The sequence below is a fragment of the Diospyros lotus genome, chromosome 8, assembly GCF_014633365.1.
Source record: "Diospyros lotus cultivar Yz01 chromosome 8, ASM1463336v1, whole genome shotgun sequence".
In the NCBI taxonomy this organism is placed as follows: domain Eukaryota; kingdom Viridiplantae; phylum Streptophyta; class Magnoliopsida; order Ericales; family Ebenaceae; genus Diospyros; species Diospyros lotus.
The window spans coordinates 36,462,638-36,485,603 of NC_068345.1; the positions used below are offsets into that span (position 1 = coordinate 36,462,638).

Below are 22,966 nucleotides of genomic sequence, written 5' to 3' on the forward strand. Positions count from 1 at the left end.
TAATTACACTCTGGAGCATTCCCTTCAGTCGATTCGATACTAATAATTATAAGAAATTACACTTAAGTCTTTAATCTTTTGATAATTTTACCTATGACCCACATTAAAATTACTCTTAAGCCCTTTAAAAAATTCGAGATATTACACAAAGTGGAGGGACAACTCAGCTAGATTGAACAACATAATTAACATAGTATATAGTCAAAATTCAACATTAAATTTGGAGAACCAGCTCGTTCTAGTTGTTTGGTTGTCTAACCAAGTTTAACAGGAGTTACTGGTGATTGTTGAGACTAGGTTTCTAAAAGTCAAGCGAAGATCACTAGGCTTTAGGCAATGTTCTGACCTTTGTAAAAGTCAAGCAAAGGTCACGAAACCTTCCATTGAGTTTTGGAAGCATTTTAAGTGCTTGGAATTATAACAGTTTTGGAAGGTTTCGCGAGATGATGTTCAATTCCATGGTGTCAATATGGTAGGTTTTTTCAATAAAGGTTGATATGGAGTCTATAGAAATCAACTTTACTTTCTATATTCTAATATCTACAGCATTGAAGGCACGTTTGGCCTTTCAGTGGGAATTTTACAATCCGTACAGGTTAGGTGAAAGTCTTGGAGTGAGTATCACATCGACGGGTTTGGCTTTAGATAGCGCCATCCCTGATCCTTCCCTCATATCAACACTTTCATCCATGGGAGTAGCAAAATTGAAACCTTGAATAACACGAGCGAGCGTCAAGTGCACCATTCGCATGCTAGCTGTAATGCCGGGGCACATTCTTCGGCCAGTGCTGTACGGAAGGTACTCAAGTTGGTGCCCTCTCACATCCGGCCTCTCATGGCTAGGGAGGAATCTGTCTGGCCTGAATTCACCGGGATCAGCCCATGCATTCGGGTCGCGATGCAGCTTCCATAAGTTTACGATTAATGTTGTTCCTTTGGGAACGTGGTAGCCTCCAACGTAGCAATCGACGCCGGCTTCTCGCGGCACTGATAATGGGCCAGATGGATATAAGCGCAGAGTTTCTTTGACAATGGCTTGAAGATATGGCAGGTTATTGATGTCTGATTCTTCTGCCCATCTTTCTTTTCCGACGTGAAGGTCGAGCTCTTCTTGCGCCCCCTTTAGGGTTTCTTTGTGGTTTAGTAGGAGGGACAGTCCCCACGTCATGGTGAGAGCTGGGGTTTCTGTTCCTGCTAAGATGAAGAGCTGCAAAATACAAATTGGGTATGGGAAAGACAAACTAAAATCAAAATACTTTTATTTAAATTAATATTTTTTTATTCTTCAAATATCATAGTTTTATTTATAGATAACTTTCACCAGTAGTTTTGTGAATTAGTATAGTCATCATTTTAAATTTTGACAGATTGTATTTTGTGAAATCCATCCCCATTAATAATTTTAAATTAATAGTGAATCATTAGCTATAAATAAAAATATAATCTACAGTTATAAAAGTTGAAAAATGAATTTGATTTCATTTGATTTGTAACAGCAAAAGAATAATTAGCCAGAAAAGACCACCAAGGCTGAATTAACCGGAAAAGATGAGTTGCAAGTGAAGACAAAGGCAAAATCAGCTAAAGAAGAGATACCAGATTTGGGAAACGAGTTGTAGACATCAGATTCGGTGGCGACAAGCAGAACCGGCAGCGGCGGCGATGTCATATTCTTCGGTGACAACGATGAGCAAATCAACCTAGTTTGTGGTTTTAAGATTTTTTTATATTTATTTTTGTAAGTGATATTGTGTGTGTTTTATTATTTTATATATTTAATTATTAATTTTATGTATATGTGTATCTGATTATTTTGTATTATATGTGTGTATTTGATTATTAATTATGTATATGTTAAAATAAATAAAATTAAAATTTATTAATAAATAAATAAAATATAGATTCAAATAAAGAGGAGAATATGAAATATTGTTGAAGCACATACAATTTTTGAAACAAAATTTAAATAGGGATTGAATTGTTTATAATATAATAATAAATAGGAGGAGAAGATTCTTGTAGTCAAGCCCAGAGCTATCGTCCCATTTCCTATTCCACTAATAAAAATAATTTATATAACCAAATTAATAAGTATCACCAAACATGAATTATCCCAAACTATCGGTGGAAAATTTAATATTGCATTTTTTTTCGTATTTTAGTTTTTAGTTTTGTATTTTGTGTTTTTAGTGTCTGTTTTGAGATTTTTAAAAATGCATTCTTTTTATCATTATCAAAAATTATTTTTTAAAATAAAAAATTAGAAAACACGTTTACTTTGAAGTTTTGAAAAATAATATTTTATGATATTTTATTCAATAAATTTGATTATTAAATAATAAAATTAATTTTTTATTAAAATAAAACAATAAATTTGATTAATGAATTGTTGACATACCTCTTATCAATAATTTATATTAAATTAAACACTTAATAATATATTATATGTTATTCTATATTTTTAATTATAATATAAATATACTATATTTTTAAAATTTTAAATAAATATATACTTATTTTCAAAATTTAAGAATAATTTTATTTTCTTTTCTTTTTTCTCTTTTCTTATTCTATTCTCCGACACCCTACATCTTCTCCATCGCCGATAACCACCATCAGCCGGAGATTCGCACAATCAAATCTTACGATTAGAAACTCCAAATTAAGGAAGTTAACACACACAAAAATTGGTCAAATTTAACAATTAAACTTTTATAAATTTAATTTTTAATTTTTTATGAATAGTGTAAAATGCACTGTCGATGGCAAGTGATTTTCGACGATCAAAGACACCCACCAAATATCCAAAATCAGAAGCATATTAAAAAATTAGCAAGATTCATTGGCCAAACCCCCCATAGATCAGCCTTGTTTATTTGCATTATCTAAAAACAATCCTGTACCTGGGCCAAAGCCTTGATGATGGTCTCGGTTTTGTAGCCTTCAATGGAGTCATGTTCTGCAAACAAAGATAGCATCACGTAGATGAAGTCGGAGCCGTGCTCTTCCACCTGGCCCTTCTGCCACCTCTGAACATGCTCTTCCACCCAACTGCTCAGAAATCCATCCACCTTCTTCGCATTTCGCTTCATTGCCCTAACCCTTCCTTGCAAATCCAGCCACCTCAAGTGCGGCACCACCGCCGAAAAATCGAAACTCGCCGTCAAATTCGCAAGTTCCCCGAACGCTTCCGTGAACCGTTCTTTCTCCGATTCGTTATCTCCATCTTCCTCAGTATCGTATCGTTTTCCGGCTATCATTTTTAGAATCATGTTTCTAGTCACTTGTCTGAACCATTTGGCCATGTCCACCGTGGTTGTTCCGCCGCACCTTGCGGACAACTCTCTTATCGCGGCACCCACCTCGGAGGCGCGGACGTGGCCGAGGGAGTCTAGCCGCCGGTCGGAAAGAAGCTCGAGGGTGGTAACCTTGCGCATCTTCCGCCAGTAGGGCCCGTGCGGGCCGAATGCGAAGTTGGCGCCATGGTAGCCCAAGTATTTCGTGGCGGCGATCTCCGGCCTATCCATGAAAGCGGCATCATTCGTAATGAAGCAATCTTTAATCATTTCCTTGCTGCTAACAACAAGCGCCGGGTGCATGCCGAGTTGAAGAGAGAATATCGGGCCGTAGGTATCGGCCATGGCGGCGAGCTTCCGGAAAACAGGTGTTTGGCCGGCGAGGAGGGGTAGGTGGCCCAAGATCGGCCAGGCGCCGCTTGGTTTGGGGGGCTCGACGCCGTTCTTAGCATGACGTTTGTCTTTGAAAAACCTCCATGAGTAGTAGAGGAAAAGAACTGCTACAATTGCTTGAAACAGTGACTGTAAATCCATCTGGGAGAGAGGAGAGAGAGAGAAAGCGGAAGGAACTAGAACGGCAATGGAGTATCAAGACAGACGGCAAGATCTTCATAAGAAGTGGAAATTGTAAAAACAAACCATGTTATTTGGCCGAGTGTCGAAAAATGATGGGTTTTAAATGGATTGTAACTAATTATTGAAATGAGATAAATTGAAGATAAAATAAATACAAAAATTTACGTGCATAATTCATCCAATATAGATTATGTCCACGGGCAAGCAAAAGAAGAATCTTACTAGAAAGAATAAGAAAATTACAACTACTCTTAAATTGTAAGGAGAGAATAAATATCACTCTCTCTCTCTAACAATATGAGTAAACATGTTTCTCATTGAGGAATGAGATGGAATGCTAAAACCAATGGAGAATTAGGATATTTATACATGAAGCATACCCCCTAAATGACAAAGTTAGGTTACCTAACTTAGGCAAAATTAGTTAGACACAAAATTAAGAACCCAATGTTAAGCACAAATCAACAAGTCAATTAGGCATAATTCAACTTCAAAAAGTTTATCCATTGGTTGACAAAAGTATGTCAAAATAATAAAAACACATCTCATTCTCCTGCCATTTGCAATTGCTTTCCTTTTCCTTCCATGATTGTCGTCTCTCTCGTCTCTTTTCTTTCCATTACTATTGTTGCCTGGTCTTCTCGTTGCCTTCTCGCCTCACGCTACCTTGCTTCTCGCTCATCAATCATCACTACATCTGTCACGGTGGATATAGTGACTGTTGATGCACGAGAGGTGAGGCAGCTTGAGGCGACGACAACTATAGGAAAGGGGAGGGATGAGAGAGGCAACGACTATGAAAATGATGGAGAAGCAATTACAGAGGACATTTTCGTCATTTTAAACCCTCTCGATAACTCTCGATAACCTTTTCGGGAAATCAAAAACCTTCTCTAGCAACATACTTGTCGACGTTTGATTTCAGCCGACCGTGATTCGTTTTGGGCTACGGTGAGTCAATCCAAAAATACCGAGAAGGAAGGAAGAAAACCCCTCCCCCCTAAAGTTCCAAGCGTGTACACCAGAATCTTTTACGTGGTTCGGCCAGAACGATACCTAGTCCACGGCCGCCATCCGATTATTCTCCCAGAGTGGCGGTATCTGATTATTATTTTTTCTTCTCCTCCTTGCCCCTCATGGTCTCTTTTATTCTCATTTATCTTGAGGGGCTTTTACAATCTAGATAATATATAAAAATACAGTATTTGTATAATGGGGGACAAACAGTTCTTACCGCCTTCGCAAGACCGAGAGTGGGATCATCATTACGAGGGGCATGGGCTGTTACAGATAAAGTGATCGGACCCTACCTCTGACTTCTCAGCAACTTTGCCGCTCATGCGAGCTGGAGGTTTTAGGCCAGCGACCTGGATGGGCCAGCGATCTGGAGGATATTTCAGGAGCTCGTTAGTCGATTGCTCCGAGCTCGTTGGGGGATTACCGGGAGCTCGCCATATGCTTGCTTTACGAGTTCCGGATCTTTGGTGGAGGCTGGACCTTCCTTAACGAGGTCGTCCGGGCCTTCTTGGCCTTGGGTGATTGGGCTGGTCTATCGGACCGAGTCTGGCCCATGCGGGGTGATGCGGGAAATACATATAACATAAGCCCCCCCAGTTCACGGCATGATCTTCGTGCTGGGAACTGACGCGTGCCAGCTGTTCTTCCATCCCTCCGACTTCTGCCCAATCACCTTAAGTCTCGTCGTTCCACGCAGCACGCTTTGTCGGCAGCGCATTTAATGCGCGCCCCCTCCCCATTTCTGCGCATGATTACACTCGTGGGACCCACAAGCTGTTGTGCGGCCGCTGGATGCGGAGCATGTGATAAGTCGTCATTCGATCCGACGGTTGGGATGGACCAGGCCGTCAGTATAAATAGTGGGGAGTGTCCACCCGCTTCTTCTTTCACGCTATTTTGAAACTCCCTCAAACCTTTGCCTCCCTGCTTTCTCTTCCCTCTCTCGAGGCCTCCATTATCGCCGTGTTTTCAGACGTCTGTCGTTCTCATCCGGTGCTTGGTACGAGTCCCCATTCAGTCATCAAGCGCAGCTTTTAGGTAAGTTTGTCGTAACTTTCTTCTTCTTCTTGTGAGGCCGTCCACCGTTGGTTAGCCGTCAGTGGTTTCTCTGGCTTCGTCGATCGATGTCGTTCTTATTTTTGGAGAAACGGCACGATTCGGTTTGTCGTTTGCTGGGCCTTTGGGTCCAATGACCTTAGGATTAGCTTTTCATGGAACACCGGGCTTGCGGCTGCAGCCCCTCCGCCCTAGGCGGTACCCCTTTTGCGAAGCGCTCGGCCTGGAAGACCTAGGGGACGTTTTAGGGTTTTCTTCTAGTTTCTTGAGGTCTGGTTCGCGACTTGCGACCTGACTGTTCTCTCTTTTCCTTTGTAGATGTCCGACCAACACCGTGGAAATTCAGGTCAAAAGCGCTGCAATTATATCGTAGGAGAAAACGACACTTCGAGCTCCGAAGATTGTCTCATTATGGAGGGCCAAAATCTTGGGGGTGCGAGCTCGGGGTGCAGGGAGGTCGCCGTCCCGATCTCTCGGGAAACCGAGCTGAAGGTTCAAGATCAGATCGCTGGTGGGAGTGCTGATCTTGCGGTCTTCAAAAGATTCTCGTCCAATGCCAAGCTTCACGAGGTGATGACTTGTGCTCAGGAATTTCGTCTCCCCAGGACCTGCCGAATATACATCCCTGCTTCGAGCTCCCATGCAGCCTACCCGCCAGCCAATTTCATAGCTATTAGCCCCCAACACCTCGAGTCTGGCTTTAGGTTCCCAATAGCCCCGTACCTTATCGCCCTCTTGAACGACGTCAAGCTCGCCCCCTTCCAACTAACACCGAATTCGTATGCCCAACTTACTTCTTTGGCCGTTTTATTCCTTATAAACAAACTTCCTCTCCCTTCGCCAAAACTGGTAAGATTTTTATTTTCTTTCAAAAATGCCAAGGACAGGCTGTATTACCTGGCGGCTCGTCATTCTCCGTACAAGGCCGCCCTTCCTCAGGGTAAAGCAAAGGGGAAGTCCAACGTGGGCGATTACAAGTCCAGTTGGTTCTTCGTGTCTTGCCCTTCCCTTTCTCTACTTAGGAATTGTAGCTTCGCACTGACCCCTGGTAAGAGAATATGAGCTCTCATAAATCTTTCCTTTGTTCCGAGAGTGCTTGTTTTAACTTGCTCATGCTTTGATGCAGATTTTGGGGGGAAGAAACCGATTTTATCTGCCGAAGAGACTGATATCCTTGGCAAACTTGTGGCTGCGGAGTCGAGCTTGGAAATTCTTGAACTTTCGGACGAGCTACTTCGCTAATACGAGCTCGCCCCTCCTCCTGGCACTAAGACTATCGAGGGAGATCATTTCAGGGACTTGGGTGCGGAGATTCTCCCTTCCGGCTTACAGCTCGCTGAGACGAACAGTTCAAGAGGGGAAGCCGACCAAGACGATAATATGGTTGATCTCGAGCTCCTCCAACCGAAGCGTCATAGGGCGAGGTCGAGCACTACGTCCTCCATAACCCCGAGCTATAGCTCGCGGGATGGCAGGTCGGAGCAGCCGCAGCCGCAACCGCAATCACGCCCTCAGCAGCAGCAAACCCAACAGTCGTGGGGGGGGCAGCAGGAGCAGCGGCAAAGAACACTGCCCCGTCAGCCCCAACAGTCAAAGCAAGCTCATCTGCAGCTGGGGCATCGGCCCCCTGCCTCCCGAGACCATGGTTCGAGTAGAGCCCGTGGGAAGGAGGTCGCAGTGGAGGTTCGAGACGCTCCTGCTGCCAGCTCGAAACGGAGATCGGACCAGCTGCAACAGGGGGAGGATATCAGGGCCAAACGGGTCAGGGTCCGTGAGAAGGAGCTGGCCGTGGAGGCCCTGCCAGGAGGGGTCTTTGTTGGTCCCCTCCTGGATTCCGTGCCCGACTTCCTGGGTCCGAACTCGAAGCCCCTCGACGACCCGAAGTTAAAGGGAATCCCCCTTTGTGATTTTGTCGCCCGTCACAGCCTGGTGGTAAGTAGGAATTCTTCGTACCTCGGTTTCTTAGCCTACTTTTTTAATGAGCTAACATTTCTTCTTTTGCAGACTTCTCTTGCTGCCGTGAAGCTCCGAGCTCAGTACAAAGATTTTGAGGAGCAGCTTCAGTCGGTGAGCATGTCCCGTCAGGCCGAAATAGCGAAGCTTGAGGACGAGAAGAACGCCCAAAAGGCCGAAATAACGAAGCTCTCGGACGAGAAGAAAGATCTCCAGGTCGAGCTCCTTGCCACTCAGAAAGAGGTGGAGGGTTGCTTGACGCGTCTGAGGATGGAGATCCAGAAGAATAAAGATCTCGACGAGGAGCTTCGCAGGTCGAAGAACATGTGGGAGCAAGCCAACTCCGGGCTCACCGGCAAGCTAAATGGAGCGAAGGCGGAGTTGCAGAGGGCTAAGGAGCGACTCAAATCAACCGAGGCAGAGCTTAGGGCGGCGAATGAGGAGCGGACACGGGCGGATGATCGTGCCGTCCGATGCGAGGAGCTTGCCAAGAGGACCATTGACGATATAAGGGCGGAGGTCGGAGAGCGGATGGACGCGGCGTGTAGGGAGACCAAATCCGACACTTGCTCGGCATTTCTGTACACCCTTTGGGTGAACCATCCTGAGATGGATTTCTCCTTCTTTGGTGCACAGGCTGTCGAGGAGGTGGCTCGGTATGCTGCCGAGGCCGCGGAGGATGCTGATGATGCCAGTCCCCTTGACTCGTTTTTGGTCGCAACGCAAGCTCCTCAGGTCGGGGCCGAGCTATCCGGGGTCGTCGCGGCTCAGCCTGGTGAGACTGCCAAGGAGCCTCCTGTGGAGGTTGCCGAGGTTTGCCCAGCCGGGACTGTCGAGGTCGATCTCCAGCCGACCCTACCTACCAAAGCTCGCCCTGTCGAGGTTGATCCTGCAGAACCGAACGCCCCTCTTAGCTAGGATTCCCACATGTATATTTTTTTTTTTTTTTTTTGTAACGTGAGCTTCATCTAATAATAAAAATTGGCATTTTGTGCACGTTGCCTCAGATTTCTTCGCGAATTCAAGTTAACTCTGACGAGGTTTTGGCATGACGATTCTTGAATCATGACTTGAAAGTAACTTCTTCATGGTATAACTTGAAAATTTCTTCAACAAAGCTCCCGTATTTTTGAAAGGTTCACTGATAAGAAACTTTTGAGTATGTAACTTGATAATAAACTGTTCGAACATAGGTCCAGGTAGATCCGGAGTTTTATCAGCTCGTAGACTAACGCTCTTTAACTAGCTCGTTGATGATAGTTGTAATAATCAGCGCGAACACTCATACTTAGGCAATTTCCAGGAAACCCCGTTCGGCATATTTTGACGAAATAACGAGAGCCTTCCCGAGATATATGTAAAGTCGGATGGCCTTGTGATCTTGTCTAACATGTAGTGGCTGAGAAGCTCGTTATAGGGCGTGTGCCTGGTAGGTCGCGAATGCTTTATTTTTAGCCAAGTTAAGACGGACCTCAGCTGATAGGGTCCAATACGCAAAGTTTGCTAGGGTATGAGATTATGCCATGGCCTCGGCCGGCATGTTGAGGCTTTAATAAGTTTTCAATAAATTGGGAGCGAACACTCAGGTAGGTCGCAGACCATGGCTTTAAGCCAAGATAGGAGGACCCCAGCTAGTGAAAGCGCAGCCTGTACCACCAAGTTATATATTCAGGCGGGTCATAGAGTGACCCCAGCTAACACACCATGGCTTGTTATCTCGTTTGACTTGTACGGCCGGGATATGTGTCCAGGTAGGTCGCGTTACGGCCTCAGCTAACACCCAGTGGCTTCTACAAGTTTTATTTGAACTGAGAGGGAACACCCAGGTAGGTTGCAGACCAAGGCTTTTGACTGCACTCTCACCCTGCAATTAAAACACAATAAAAACAAATCATAATAAAACTTTTATATTTTTTTTTTATTTTAGTGAGAGGTTTATACTTGCCAGTGTACGAGTGCAGTTGTAGTCCAAATTTATATTTATATTTTCTGGATGAATCCAGGTCATCCACTGAGAGATTTATTTATGGCAAAAGAAAAAGAATGTCACACACACGCACACGCATTTGGACAAATTGACAACAAGATTTTTTATGGTTTTGTTTTTAGACAACAGATACTAGAAAATAAAGTAAGGCAAAAATTGAAATAAACATTAAACGTAAAAATATGAATTTGGATAGTGCTTAAGTTAAGACAATTTCAGTACCAACCCGTTGATTCCCAAATTTTAGCATAAAAGATTAGCAACATTAATTTAATTTCAGATATGAGGGTTTGTTATTAAATGCAATTAGAGATGATGATAGTTCTAGGTTAAGCAATCCCCATACATGATATGCGGGATTCTAATTTAAGCAACTACCATAAATCCAATTACAATTAATATACAAAACAACTAAATTAATCATCCGGGTTTGGGTATGATAGCGTTTCCAGTTCTAGTAACTCTCATACATGGCATGAAAGCTCTAAGTTAGGCTTACGCTCCAATCCAAACCTAGTGATTTTTCAATAATTAATACACACTCATACTGAAATTTAAATTAATGTTACTTATTTAAAACGCAGCTTTCTTTGGGAATCATTAGCGTTGGACACTGTCCTTGCCTTAACCCAAGATTAGATTTAACTACTCATTTTTATTTGAAAGTTAATTGACAGAAATTTAAATGACGTAATTTAAATAACAGAATTTAAATGACAGGAATTAAAATAGAAGAAACTAACCAGCCATTTAGGCGGTAGATAATTAAAATACAAGAATTAAAATTGCAAGAATTTAAAGGCATAAACTAACCGTCCATTTAGGCGGTGAACAATTAAATGATAAGAATGAAAATTGCAAGAATTTAAAGGCATAAACTAACCGGCCATTTAGGCGGTGAATAATTAAATGACAAGAATTAAAATTGCAGAAATTTAAAGGCACAAATTAACCGGCCATTTAGGCGGTGAATAATAAACTAATAATAAATGACATAAGAATTTAAAAGAAGAAAGAAAAAAAGTAAGATTATAAGAGAAAGTACTAAAGAAAATGAGAAAGAACAAGAACAATTCTCAAAGAGAGAATTATAAGGAAACAACTAAACTTTTATTCAAGAATAATAATCACACTTACAAATGCAATCAAGTGAGCTATTTATAGGCCACAAGATGCAATACAAACCACACAATTTTAATTATTCAATTAGACATAATTATATCTAATGGGCACTCACACACTTAAAGTTAAATGGATTTTAGCTATAATACACACCTAATATTAAATAGATTTTAGCTAAAATACATACCTAATAAAGCACTCATAAAGTTAAATGGATTTTAGTTATAATATCCACCTAATAGTTAAATGGATTTTAGCTAAAAAACACACCTAATAAAGCTCTCACATAAAAAATAAAAATAGATTTCTATAAATTGGTTTTTAATCTTCATTAGGATTAAAAATAATCCTTGGGCCTTCTCCAAATAATATTTTCCATGGGTTGCTCAAATTGGGCCTTAATTCTTCATGGGCTTGAATTCTTCATGGACTTTAATTTTTCATGGGTTTGATTTCTTCATGGACTTGATTTCTTCATGGGCTTGAATTCTTCATGCCTAAAAAAAAATAATAATTTAATGTTATTAATAAATTATATATTATATATATGTATTACACATGGAACATATATATATTAGATTATATTATATATATATATATTACATGCATGCATATAATGATGTATATGTATTATATATAATTTTATATATTATTATTATTATTATTAAATTTTACTTTAAAATTTCATTTCATTCATTTTTCAATTTAAACTTGCATATAATCATAAAATATATATTAATATCTAATTTAAACCATTTTTAAGATCGAAAGAAGGGTATAATTATAACAAACTTGTTACAAAATTAACCACTAATCAGCTTTAAGCCAAGATAAAAGGACATTGGCTAGCGAACCCAAGCTCGGGGTTACTTGTGGAAGCGGTTGCTCAGTAGGTTCCAAACCATGACATAAAGTCAAGATGATTGGTTCTCAGCTCGCAAACCACGACCCGAGGGAGGGACCAAGGTGAATGCTCGGTTAAGCCGTTGACCGTAGCGCCGCGGCTAGGTTATTTAGGCCTCAGCTCGCAAACCATGGCTTCTCGACCCCTCGTTACGGGGGCATTCGATCGAATACCAATAAGAATAAAGTGCAATGAAAGTTCATAAATTCTGACCAGAATCATGAAAGTCATTCGTAATGAAAAAGACGGAGCAAAGGCAAGAACGATTACATTTATCTGAAGTAAGGGCGAAGGTGTTTTGCGTTCCAAGCTCGTGGGAGAGGGAGACCGTCCATGTTTTCTAGATGATATGCTCCGTTATTCAAATTTTCTTTGATGATAAATGGACCTTCCCAGTTAGGACCTAAGGTGCCATCGCTTGCCGCCCGTGCTCCTGGCAGTACTAGGCGTAGTACCGAATCTCCGACATTGTAACGTCGGATTCGGACCTTCCTGTTATAGTATCGTGCCACCCTTTGTTGATAAATGGCGATCCTCACGCGAGCTACATCTCTTGATTCCTCGAGCAGGTCCAGATTAGCTGCCAGTAGCTCGTTATTGCGATCTGAGCTGAAGGTGGCCCTTCGGTGGCTGGCCACTTTATTCTCAGCGGGGATCATAGCCTCCGACCCATACGCCATCGAGAATGGGGTTTCTCCAGTGCTGCTTCGGGCTGTTGTCCGATAGGTCCATAGCACTGTTTGCAGTTCATCCACTCAGGCCCCCTTTCTAGCCTCAAGCTTTGTCTTCAGGGTCTGCTTGATTATTTTGTTGACTGCTTCGACCTTCCCATTGGCCTGGGGGTGATCAACGGCGGTGAAACTCTTTTGAATCCCCATTGACTCACAGAATTGGATGAATTGCTCGCTGGTGAATTGGGTTTCGTTGTCCGTTACTATTTGCTGTGGCACTCCGAATCTACAGATTATGTTATCCCATGTAAAAGCTTGTGTCTTCGCGCTGGTGATCTGTGCGAGCTCTTTGGCCTCTGCCCATTTGGTGAAGTAGTCAACTGCCACTATGGCATGTTTGCATCCTCCGCGAGCCGTGGGCAGCGGCCCGATTAGATCCATGCCCCAAATGGCAAAGGGCCAAGGGCTACTCATCTGCTGCAGGTAAGCCGGTTGAGCTCGCGGAACCTTGGCGAACCTTTGGCACTTCTCGCATTTCTTGACCGTCTCTATGGCATCTTGCTTCACGGTGGGCCAATAAAACCCTTGTCGGAGGGCCTTTTGTGCCAGAGAGAGTGCCCCTGCATGATTACCGCAGTGGCCTGCATGAATTTCTTCTAGCATAGACCGGCAATCGGTGCCGTCAATGCACCTCAGGAGTGGGGCTGAGAATCCCCTCTTGTACAGTCTTTCATCGTAGATGCAATATCGGGCGGCTTGAGCTCGCAGGCGACGTGCTTCCAGCTTGTCTTCCGGTAGTTTCCCGTCTTGCAGATACTCCAAGATGGGGGTCATCCATGAGTTTTGGGGTACCGTGATCATTAGCGTTTCGTCTCGTTGTTCCGTGCTCGGGGTGGCCAAAAAATCGACAGGTATGTCCCCCAAGAATTCTGCGTCCCGGGCAGTTGCTAGGCGAGCCAGAGCGTCCGCATGAGAGTTCTGGGAACGGGGGATTTGGTGCATTTCATATTTTTCGAAAGTGGCTAAAAGTTCGCGTGCCTTCTGTAAGTATGCTGCCATCTTCGTGTCTCTGGCCTGGTATTCTCCCCACACCTGGTTGACAACTAGTTAAGAGTCGCTGAAGATCTCCAAGAATTCAGCTCGTATTTCCTTTGCCAGGTGGAGTCCTGCTAATAAGGCTTCATACTCGGATTCATTATTGGTGGCTAAAAAACCGAACCTCAGGGCGCAAAGGATTTTGTGACCTTCAGGGCTTATTAGCATAACCCCGGCTCCCGCTCCTTGTTCGTTCGATGATCCATCGACGTATAGTTCCCAGGACGGTCCTTTCAGGTTTTTCGGCTCCTCGTCAATTGGCCCAGTAAACTCGGCAATGAAGTCTGCCAACGCTTGACCCTTTATCGCCGTCCTTGGTTTGTACTTTATGTCGAACTGAGCGAGCTCAATAGACCATTTTAGTAAACGGCCTGAGGTATCCGATTTTTGGAGGATTTGTTTCAATGGGTATTTGGTCAGGACTTCGATCTCATGAGCTTGAAAATAGGGTTGCAGCTTCCTTGATGCCACTATTAGACAGTAAGCCAATTTTTCGATTGGTGCGTACCTTGTTTCTGCATCGATTAGGCTTTTGGAAACGTAATAAATGGGGTGCTGCACCCCTTCTTCCCCCCGAACGAGGGCCGCGCTGAGAGCCTGTTGGGATACTCCTAAGTACAAGGTCAACCTCTCTCCCTCCTTAGGTTTGGCGAGCAGTGGGGCCCGTCCCATGTACTCCTTTAGTTGTTGGAATGCGAACTCGGATTCTTCTGTCCATCTGAAGTCTTTCTCCTTTTTTAGAAGCTCGAAGAACGGGGCACACTTGTTTGTTGCCTTTGAAATGAAACGGCTCAGGGCCGCGACCTGACCAATGAGGCTTTGCACCTCCTTCTTTCTTATGGGCGACCTCATGTCGAGCAGAGCCTTAATTTTGTCTGGGTTGGCTTCAATGCCTCTGTTGTTTACCATAAACCCAAGAAATTTTCCAGAGGCTACACCGAAGGCGCACTTGAGCGGGTTGAGCTTCATCTGATATTTCCTGAGGACTCCAAACGTTTCTCTTAGATCGAAAACGTGGTCCGTCACTTGCTTGGATTTTACCAGCATGTCGTCAACGTATACTTCCATGCTTTTTCCGATCAGTGTTTCGAACATCGTATTGACCAGCCTCTGGTAGGTCGCGCCAGCATTCTTCAATCCAAAAGGCATGACCTTGTAACAATAGAGCCCCCGGTCGATTATGAACGAGGTGTGCTCTTGGTCCGTGGGGTTCATGGGGATCTGGTTGTAGCCTGAATAGGCATCCATGAAACTGAGGAGGCGGTGACCAGCCGTTGCATCCACGAGCTGATCGATTCTGGGGAAGGGAAAGCTGTCTTTAGGACAGGCATTGTTCAGGTCGGTGAAGTCGATGCAGGTCCTCCACTTCCCGTTTTTCTTTTTTACTAGGACCGGGTTGGCCACCCAGACCGGATAGTGGGCTTCCTTGATGAAATTATTCGCCAAGAGTTTGTCCACTTCTTCTTTAAGAGCGGTATAACGCTCCGGAGTCATTGGCCTCCTCTTCTGGCGCACTGGCCTGTAGCTTGGATCTACGTTGAGCCTGTGTGACATGACTTCTGGGACGATTCCCACCATATCTTCGTGGTTCCATGCGAATACATCAAGGTTAGCTTTAAGGAAATCTATAAGTTGGGATTTTACCTCGGGGGCTAGACTCTTGCCTAGCTTGAGGTGCCTTTCCTCGTCTGCCTCGCCGACTGAGATATCTTCGAGCTCTTCCATGGGACCGGTGGGCTTTTCGCAGTCGACCTCGCGTGGATCCAGGTCCTCCCATCGGCCGGTTGATCGCGGGTCGACTTTTGCGATGATATTTACTTTCTTTCCCTTTGCTCCCATTTTCAGGGCGTCCTCATAGCAACGTCTTGCGAGGTGCTGCTCGCCCCGTACACACCCTACACCGTCGGGGGTCGGGAATTTCACCGTAAGCGACCTGGTTGAGGTGACTAGATCCAGGTCGTTCATCGCCGGCCTTCCGAGTACGACGTTGTATGCTGAGGGGCAGTCAATTATTAGGAATTCTGCCAAAGTAGTGGCTTGGCGGTTCGCATCCCCGATGGTGAGGGGAAGGCTGATCCGACCGACGGGAATCGCTGCGTCTCCCGTGAACCCATAGAGTGGCTCTGGGGACGAACTCAACTGTTCCGGTCCAAACCCATCTGATACAAAGCATGCTCTGTACATTACATTTACCGAGCTGCCCGTGTCCACCATTATCCTTCGCACTTCGGAGTTGCCGACCTGGGCTCGTATAACGAGTGTGTCGTTGTGTGGCCAATGGACGTCTCTGGCGTCTTCTTCCGAGAAAAACATCTTCTCTGGGATTGGGTTACCCCTAGGCCGCTTCGCGGGAACCGGCTGTTCGCCCGATCTCGCTAGCAAGACATGGTTGGCCTCTCGTATGTATTTGTCGCGGGATTTGTGGGAGCATCCAGCGAGGTGGGGCCCGCCATGGATCGTGTAGATGGTTCGTACAGCCGGTGATTGGTCATCATCGGTGGGAGGCTGCTGCTGTACCGGCGGCTGGCTTGGTTGATTAGTCGGCCGCACCACGTAATCTTTCAAGCGACCTCTTCTTATCAGATCTTCGATGGCGTCCCTTAGGGCCCAGCATTCCGAGGTGTTGTGACCCGTTTCGTTGTGGTACGCGCAAAATTTTTCTTTGTTTCGGAATTTGTTTGGGGTTCTTAACGGGTTGGGCTTCCCGAATTCCTCTTTGTTCCTTTCGATGGCGAAGATCCTTTCTTGGGGGTCTGACAGGGCACAGTAGCTGTCAAAGCGCTGTGATCTATGAGGTCGCTCATCTCCCTCTGCCTTCCGAGCTCACTTGAACACTTCATTGCTCGAGCGCTCCCCCCGAGCTTCTCTTCCGGCGTCTCCGTTGTGCCTTCTCTTACTCTGGCTGGAGCCCCCAGCTTCTTCTCTCGACCCGACGGGCTTCTTCGTCCCGAAGGCGTCTTCCCATCGGATTTCCTTGGAAGCTCGTTCATAGAATTCCCCCAGGTCTTTGACCGGGGTTCGGTAGATGCTCTCGTAGAGCTTTCCGTCTTTTCGAAGGCCGGAGGAGATCGTCGTTAGGATACTTTCATCCGAGGGATCCTCGACGTTGCTCACCTCGCGCCTGAACCTGGCGATGTAATCCCTTAGTGGCTCGTTTGCTTTCTGGAATACGGTGGCGAGGTGGCAAGGTGGCGCGAGCTGCCTCCTTAGAGCCCTGTATTGGTTAAGGAACCTCTGTTGGCACTCTTCCCAGCTGTTGATACTACGAGGCGGAAGGCTCCTGAACCAAGCTCGGGGGATGTCTCCTAAGATTGCTGGGAAGGCGCGACATTTAGCCAGCGAGCTGGTTGTCTGTAGATCCATTTGCACGTTGTACGCATCCAGGTAATCATAGGGGTCGTTGTCCCCATTATATTGTGGCATGCTCGGGACCTTAAACCTCCGGGGCAGGGGTTCGAGCTCAATCTCTCTGGCGAACGGCGTCCTATCCCCACGGCCATTATTCTGGCTGCGGACTCCTTGTCGTTCTTCCAGCTGTCGCACCCTTTGATACAGCTCTTCCACAGTTGAGTCCGGTCCTATTGATTGCTGGGCTTGCGATCGCCTGCTTCTTTCTCGGACTGGGGAGCGGTGAATTGGGGACGGATAGTTATCCCCGATATCTTCTTCCGCGGGTGGGTGTCTCTCCTCCCGCGGTTGGCGGACCCTGCGAGGCGACCCCGGTGGGTCGTGGACAGCCCGTGCTTGAGCTTGGGCCAGAATTCTGACCGCGTCGGCGAGTTGCATTACCGTATTCTCCAATGCTTCCTGGCGCTGCTGCCAATCCCGGATCGTCCCTGTCCCAGTGATTTGGACAGTAGGCTGGACAGGGACCCGTGGTGGTATGCCGGGAGCTTCTCCGGCGGGCAGCAGCAAAGGAGTATCGGCTGTCGGGGCAATGGGTCCTCCATTTGGTGGTAAGTCTCGTGGTCGGTCGTGGTGATTTTCAGGTGGGTCGACCGCCGCCTCGGAACTTCTAGTATTCCTTCCTCTAGCCATGGCTATTGATCAGAGCGGCCCCTTCCTCTAGCGCCAAAATGTCGACGTTTGATTTCGGCCGACCGTGATTCGTTTTGGGCCGCGGTGAGTCAATCCAAAAATACCGAGAAGGAAGGAAGAAAACCCCTCCCCCCTAAAGTTCCAAGCGTGTACACCAGAATCTTTTACGTGGTTCGGCCAGAACGATGCCTAGTCCACGGCCGCCATCCGATTATTCTCCTAGAGTTGTGGTATCTGATTATTATTTTTTCTTCTCCTCCTTGCCCCTCATGGTCTCTTTTATTCTCATTTATCTTGAGGGGCTTTTACAATCTAGATAATATATAAAAATACAGTATTTGTATAATGGGGGACAAACAGTTCTTACCGCCTTCGCAAGACCGAGAGTGGGATCCTCATTACGAGAGGCATGGGCTGTTACAGATAAAGTGATCGGACCCTACCTCTGACTTCTCAGCAGCTTTGCCGCTCATGCGAGCTAGAGGTTTTAGGCCAGCGATCTGGAGGATATTTCAGGAGCTCGTTAGTCGATTGCTCCGAGCTCGTTGGGGGATTACCGGGAGCTCGCCATATGCTCGTTTTACGAGTTCCGGATCTTTGGTGGAGGCTGGACCATCCTTGACGAGGTCGTCCGGGCCTTCTTGGCCTTGGGTGATTGGGCCGGTCTATCGAACCGAGTCTGGCCCATGCGTGGTGATGCGGGAAATACATATAACAATACTAATTTATTTTCATATATATACATATATTTAAAATGTTATTTGAACACTTACTTAGTGTAGTGATTTATTATATTTTATATTATATAAATATAAATATATAACATATTAATATTTAAGATAACTATTTAAATAACATGTTTGTATATATACATGTGTTGAACAGTATGGACGCCGACACATAATCGAACGCAAAGAGCGTTCAATGCAGTTGTGGGCAGCCTGTCGCAGATAAAGACAAAAAAACACCCGTTCAAGGTGTTAAAGAAATTCATGACGTTTTAAAAAAAATTATCAAAGGCTTTTTATTTTTAATGAAAATAAGACAAATACACTTATGTTTCAATTTTAGAAATATTTTCTAATTCATAATATAAGGCTCAAAAATTTAAGAAATCAACTTTTAATGAAAAATTATATCATCATTTAATAAAAACTTAAAATTTTAAAAATTAAAAAAAATATATTTTCTACTATTTAATAGGCTATCGGATTTCATTTTATCATTACAATATCTCAATCTCTCTCGAGAGTCGTGACCACCATCCAATTTACTGTGCCCCCATACGGACAATAATTGAGGCAAATTTGAATCCCTTTTTTATATACAAAAATCAACACTAGCATGTGATCGGTGATCAAGTGTAATTAATTAAAGGAAAATATTAGAAAGCCGACTAATTTACCGGCGAATTTACTGAAAGGAGTAAAAAGTTAATTTTGCCCCTACGCCTTACTTTTTTTCTATTGTCGGCGAGAATGAGACGAGGCGGCCATGACAGAGAGACTACAGAGACAAGACGAGGCGACTGCAGTGAGGCGCGACAGCCATGGTAGAGGAGATGCACTAAAAAAGGGGTAGAGGAGTGCTTTGTAAATTTGCAAAATAGACGGGATAAAATCGTCTTTTTTGTCCCTTTCTGTGAGCTGTTCGGTAGATCCGTCGGGCTTTGTAAAACGACCCTTAATTAAATGAAAATGGTGGGTTAATGAGTTTGAGATTATATATGTTTGGTTATTAACTTTATTAATATTTGAATAATTTTATGTTGTAAAATGTGTCATAAGATTAATAATATTTCTTTTATTGTAAAAAAGTTAGGATCGAGAATCAAGAAACTCTCCTTTAAATATGATGTTGTCTCGACTGATGCTGACTTGTTTAGCTTACACATTGCGATTAACAACTATTTTCAGAATTCACAAAACATGCACAACTGTTAGACATTCAAAAAATTGAATTGTACTCTCATTAAGTATTAATTGTGATATTATTTTTCATTTTACTTCTTAAATTTTACAAAAAATGATAAAAAAATCACATGAACTCTAACAAAAAAAGACAACATTAAAAGTTAAAAGACTCGAACATAAGATTTATCCTCACCGAATACATTTCCAACCACTTGAATCATCAGCTAATAATGAAAAATTAAGAACTTTACCCATTAAATTGTAGACAAACTAACATTATTATACGATGCAATAATTTTTTTTTTTCTTTTTCTTGTTGGCATGGTGGCTTTCTTTGACGCACGAAAATGGCTTGAAGACTTTATTTCGGCTTTTTCCAACCGTTTTCAATTTCAAATATGGGAAAAACGACTTGAAATGTTTTTGAGATCATTTATGTAATTTATAAAATATTTTGAGGCCATTTCACAAATTACATAAAATTGTTGGAAATCCATTTTTAATAACGAAAAGTGATGAATAGGGAGGATATAGCAATAGATGGAGGGGTGTATAGCGACGGTGTACAACGAGAGGGTTGATGGCGACAAATAAAGATGTGTGCAACGACAATGGTGAAGGAAAATACGAAGGAAAGTGACGAGGGTTGGGGTGGTGGCGACAATAATAAGAAAGTCGACAGCAAGAGGAAATGTGGTGATGGCAAGAAGAAGACGACGAGAGACAATTACTAGAGATAGTTGTTGGAGAAGAAAATAAATAGGTAGGCAATCGAAAGAAATCGGAATAAAGAGAAAATGATATATGTATATGTATGTATAGAATGTTGAAAATGAGAGGAATATGATGTATGTGCATATATATGTTAAATAATATATTTACAAACAAACTCCTATATTTTTTAAATTTGCACTTTAACCCATATTTTTGTTTTCTATTTTTTCAAAAGAATACCGTTAACCCATTTCCATTTTGTATAAAAAACTTCTCCCATATTGGTTTCCGTATAACCTAGGTGGCTTTTAAATTACTTTTATGTGCTTGCTAAAAATAAGTAGACACTGCTCAAAGAAATGGTTTACCTTAAAACTTGATCAATTATTTGACATTTTTTTTATATAGTGACTTTTAAATTACTCTTTTACCCTTTTTTTTAAAAAAGACACAACCCAACAAAATAATTTACCTTGAAATGTTATATTTTACTCGACAAAGTAAAATGTGCAGTGTTGAGATTAGTAAAAATTTAAAGAATAGTTGTGACGTTCTTCTTCCGGGCCTACAACTCATAATTTTTTCTTTTTTTTTTTTCATAACCGTAAGAAAATCTAACTACACATTTAATATCCTTTACTAGATATGACTAAAAAAATAAATACGCAAAACATCATTTGTCCCAAAATTTTAATACAATTACATAACTTGTAATTTAAAATAATTTCTAAGTAAATAAAAGACTTCTCATGGCTTCTTGATTACATCCATGGTCGACCCATCCTCTAACACTTCATTTCCTTTATTAGAACTCGAGTTATTTGTATGATTGGTTAGAGGAGCTCAGTAAATACAATATATATAAAATAATAAATCACAATTTATAACAAACATGAAAAATAATACATAAAATAATGCATGCATACAGTTCGTCCATCTCATTTTCTTTTAAATTCTTGGTAGCCGTCCACCTCATCCATCTTGGAGTTTTGATGACCCCAAATAATACTCTCATGGAGCCTAACATGAGCTTTTTTTAGTCCCAAAAAATTTCAGCCTCATGCCTAAGTACTCCCCTATCATAGCATACAAGTTATGAATACAAAATTTGTACATAAAATATATATTGATCTTTATTGTTGTTTTTGATATTTTGATAGATCTCTTTGAATAGATTCTTTCAACGCGTTAAAGAACAATATTGTCACGTGTTATAATTATTTTAACAAAAAAATAAATATAATAAGTTAAAAATTTATTTAAATAAATATTACTAAAATTTAATTTGAATTATTCACATTTATCTGTAAATTAAAATTAACCTACCATTCCTTCTTTACTTTACTTACGAATTTTACTTCTGTCAAATGTCATATTTATAGGATTTTTCTCTTGTCCTTCGAGAAAACAAATCAAATAAATTTTATATCTACTGCTCTCACCTTATACAGCAAAAGCTGTCAAATCCCCTAAATTCATTCCAACCCAAATTTCTTTTGCCGCCCTGCGCATCTCCCAGTCAAATTCACAAAATTTCAATTTCAATCCAACTCATGTGGTGCAAGTTTCATCACATTCCATGACATGACATTAAATGATTTGTCTCCATAACTTTATCTCATTTGCAATCCAATTCACATGTCCCTTTAATTTGGCAGCCAATTTATATCCCTTTATTTAAATCTACCCATATCTCAAGTTGATTTGTATAGCTTTTTAATTAATGCTCACCACATGGCCTTTTCCCACCAGCTTACACATGGTCAGGCACAGAAACAAATGCTTGGGCACCAAGCAGCACGCAATCCATAAATTGCGATTTTCTTCACCCCTCTTAATGGGGTAACTTTATCTTCGTTGGTTTGGGGTAAAAAGTCATTTCGGGGGTCTCTCCCACCCACCTCATTTCTCTCTCTTTCTTATTTTCCCTTATTCTCATCGTCTTTCTCTCATTGTTGCTGCATCGTCGTCTCGATGAGACATTGCCTCATCACCTCACCTAGTTGTTGTCTTCCCTTATCTCGTCGTTGCACTACCTCCTCGCAGTGGACGATGAGAGGTTGCAACGACGAGATAAGGAAACCTTGGTGGTCATGGTCGATGAGCGAGAGGAGGAGGCAGTTATGGTGACATGAGACTGGCGGGAGAAGAAAAGGAAAAAAAGAAGAGATGAGAGAGATAAAGACTTGAAGAAAAAGATAAAAACAAATGAGAGACCGTTAACATTTAATGAGAGTTATTTTAACCTCTATTAAATGAGGTGAACAAAATCGCACTTCAATCCATATCTCAAATTTATTTCTATCACTCTTTAATTAATGTTTTGTTGTGTTTTCACTTCTTAATTAATACTCATTACATGGCCTTCTCCCATTAGCTTACACATGGCGAGGTAGGGAAACAAATGCTTGGGCACCAAACAACGTCCAAAATGACGTCGTTTTGGTGCTAGAAAAATTTTTAGCATTTTTTCTCCAATTTCACGCATTCTCTTGGAGTCGAATCCTCAACCTTCTTCTTCCCATGCGCACGCATGATCACTTGAGCTGCAACCACTTTTAACCATATATATGCATAACTTATATTTATTTTAAATCATATTTTATTTGTTGAAAATAAAACAT

The 22,966-nt window shown here is 42.7% G+C and overlaps 1 protein-coding gene across 1 annotated transcript; it reads right to left on the minus strand.

The window, feature by feature from the left end:
* Positions 1-580: 580 nt before the first annotated feature.
* LOC127808622 (cytochrome P450 82A3-like) lies at positions 581-3,830 on the minus strand. Its single transcript, XM_052347192.1, has 2 exons — positions 2,904-3,830; positions 581-1,207 (listed from the first exon to the last, which is right to left on the minus strand). Exons 1-2 carry the CDS (start codon positions 3,828-3,830, stop codon positions 581-583), a joined length of 1,554 nt encoding a protein of 517 aa, XP_052203152.1.
* Positions 3,831-22,966: the final 19,136 nt, after the last annotated feature.

Coding starts and splice junctions, on each gene's coding strand:
- LOC127808622 (XM_052347192.1), bottom strand. CDS start 3,830: ATGGATTTACAGTCACTGTTTCAAGCAATTGTAGCAGTTCTTTTCCTC. Junction 1,208..2,903: donor TCATCAAGGCTTTGGCCCAG/GTACAGGATTGT, acceptor TGTATTTTGCAG/CTCTTCATCTTAGCAGGAAC.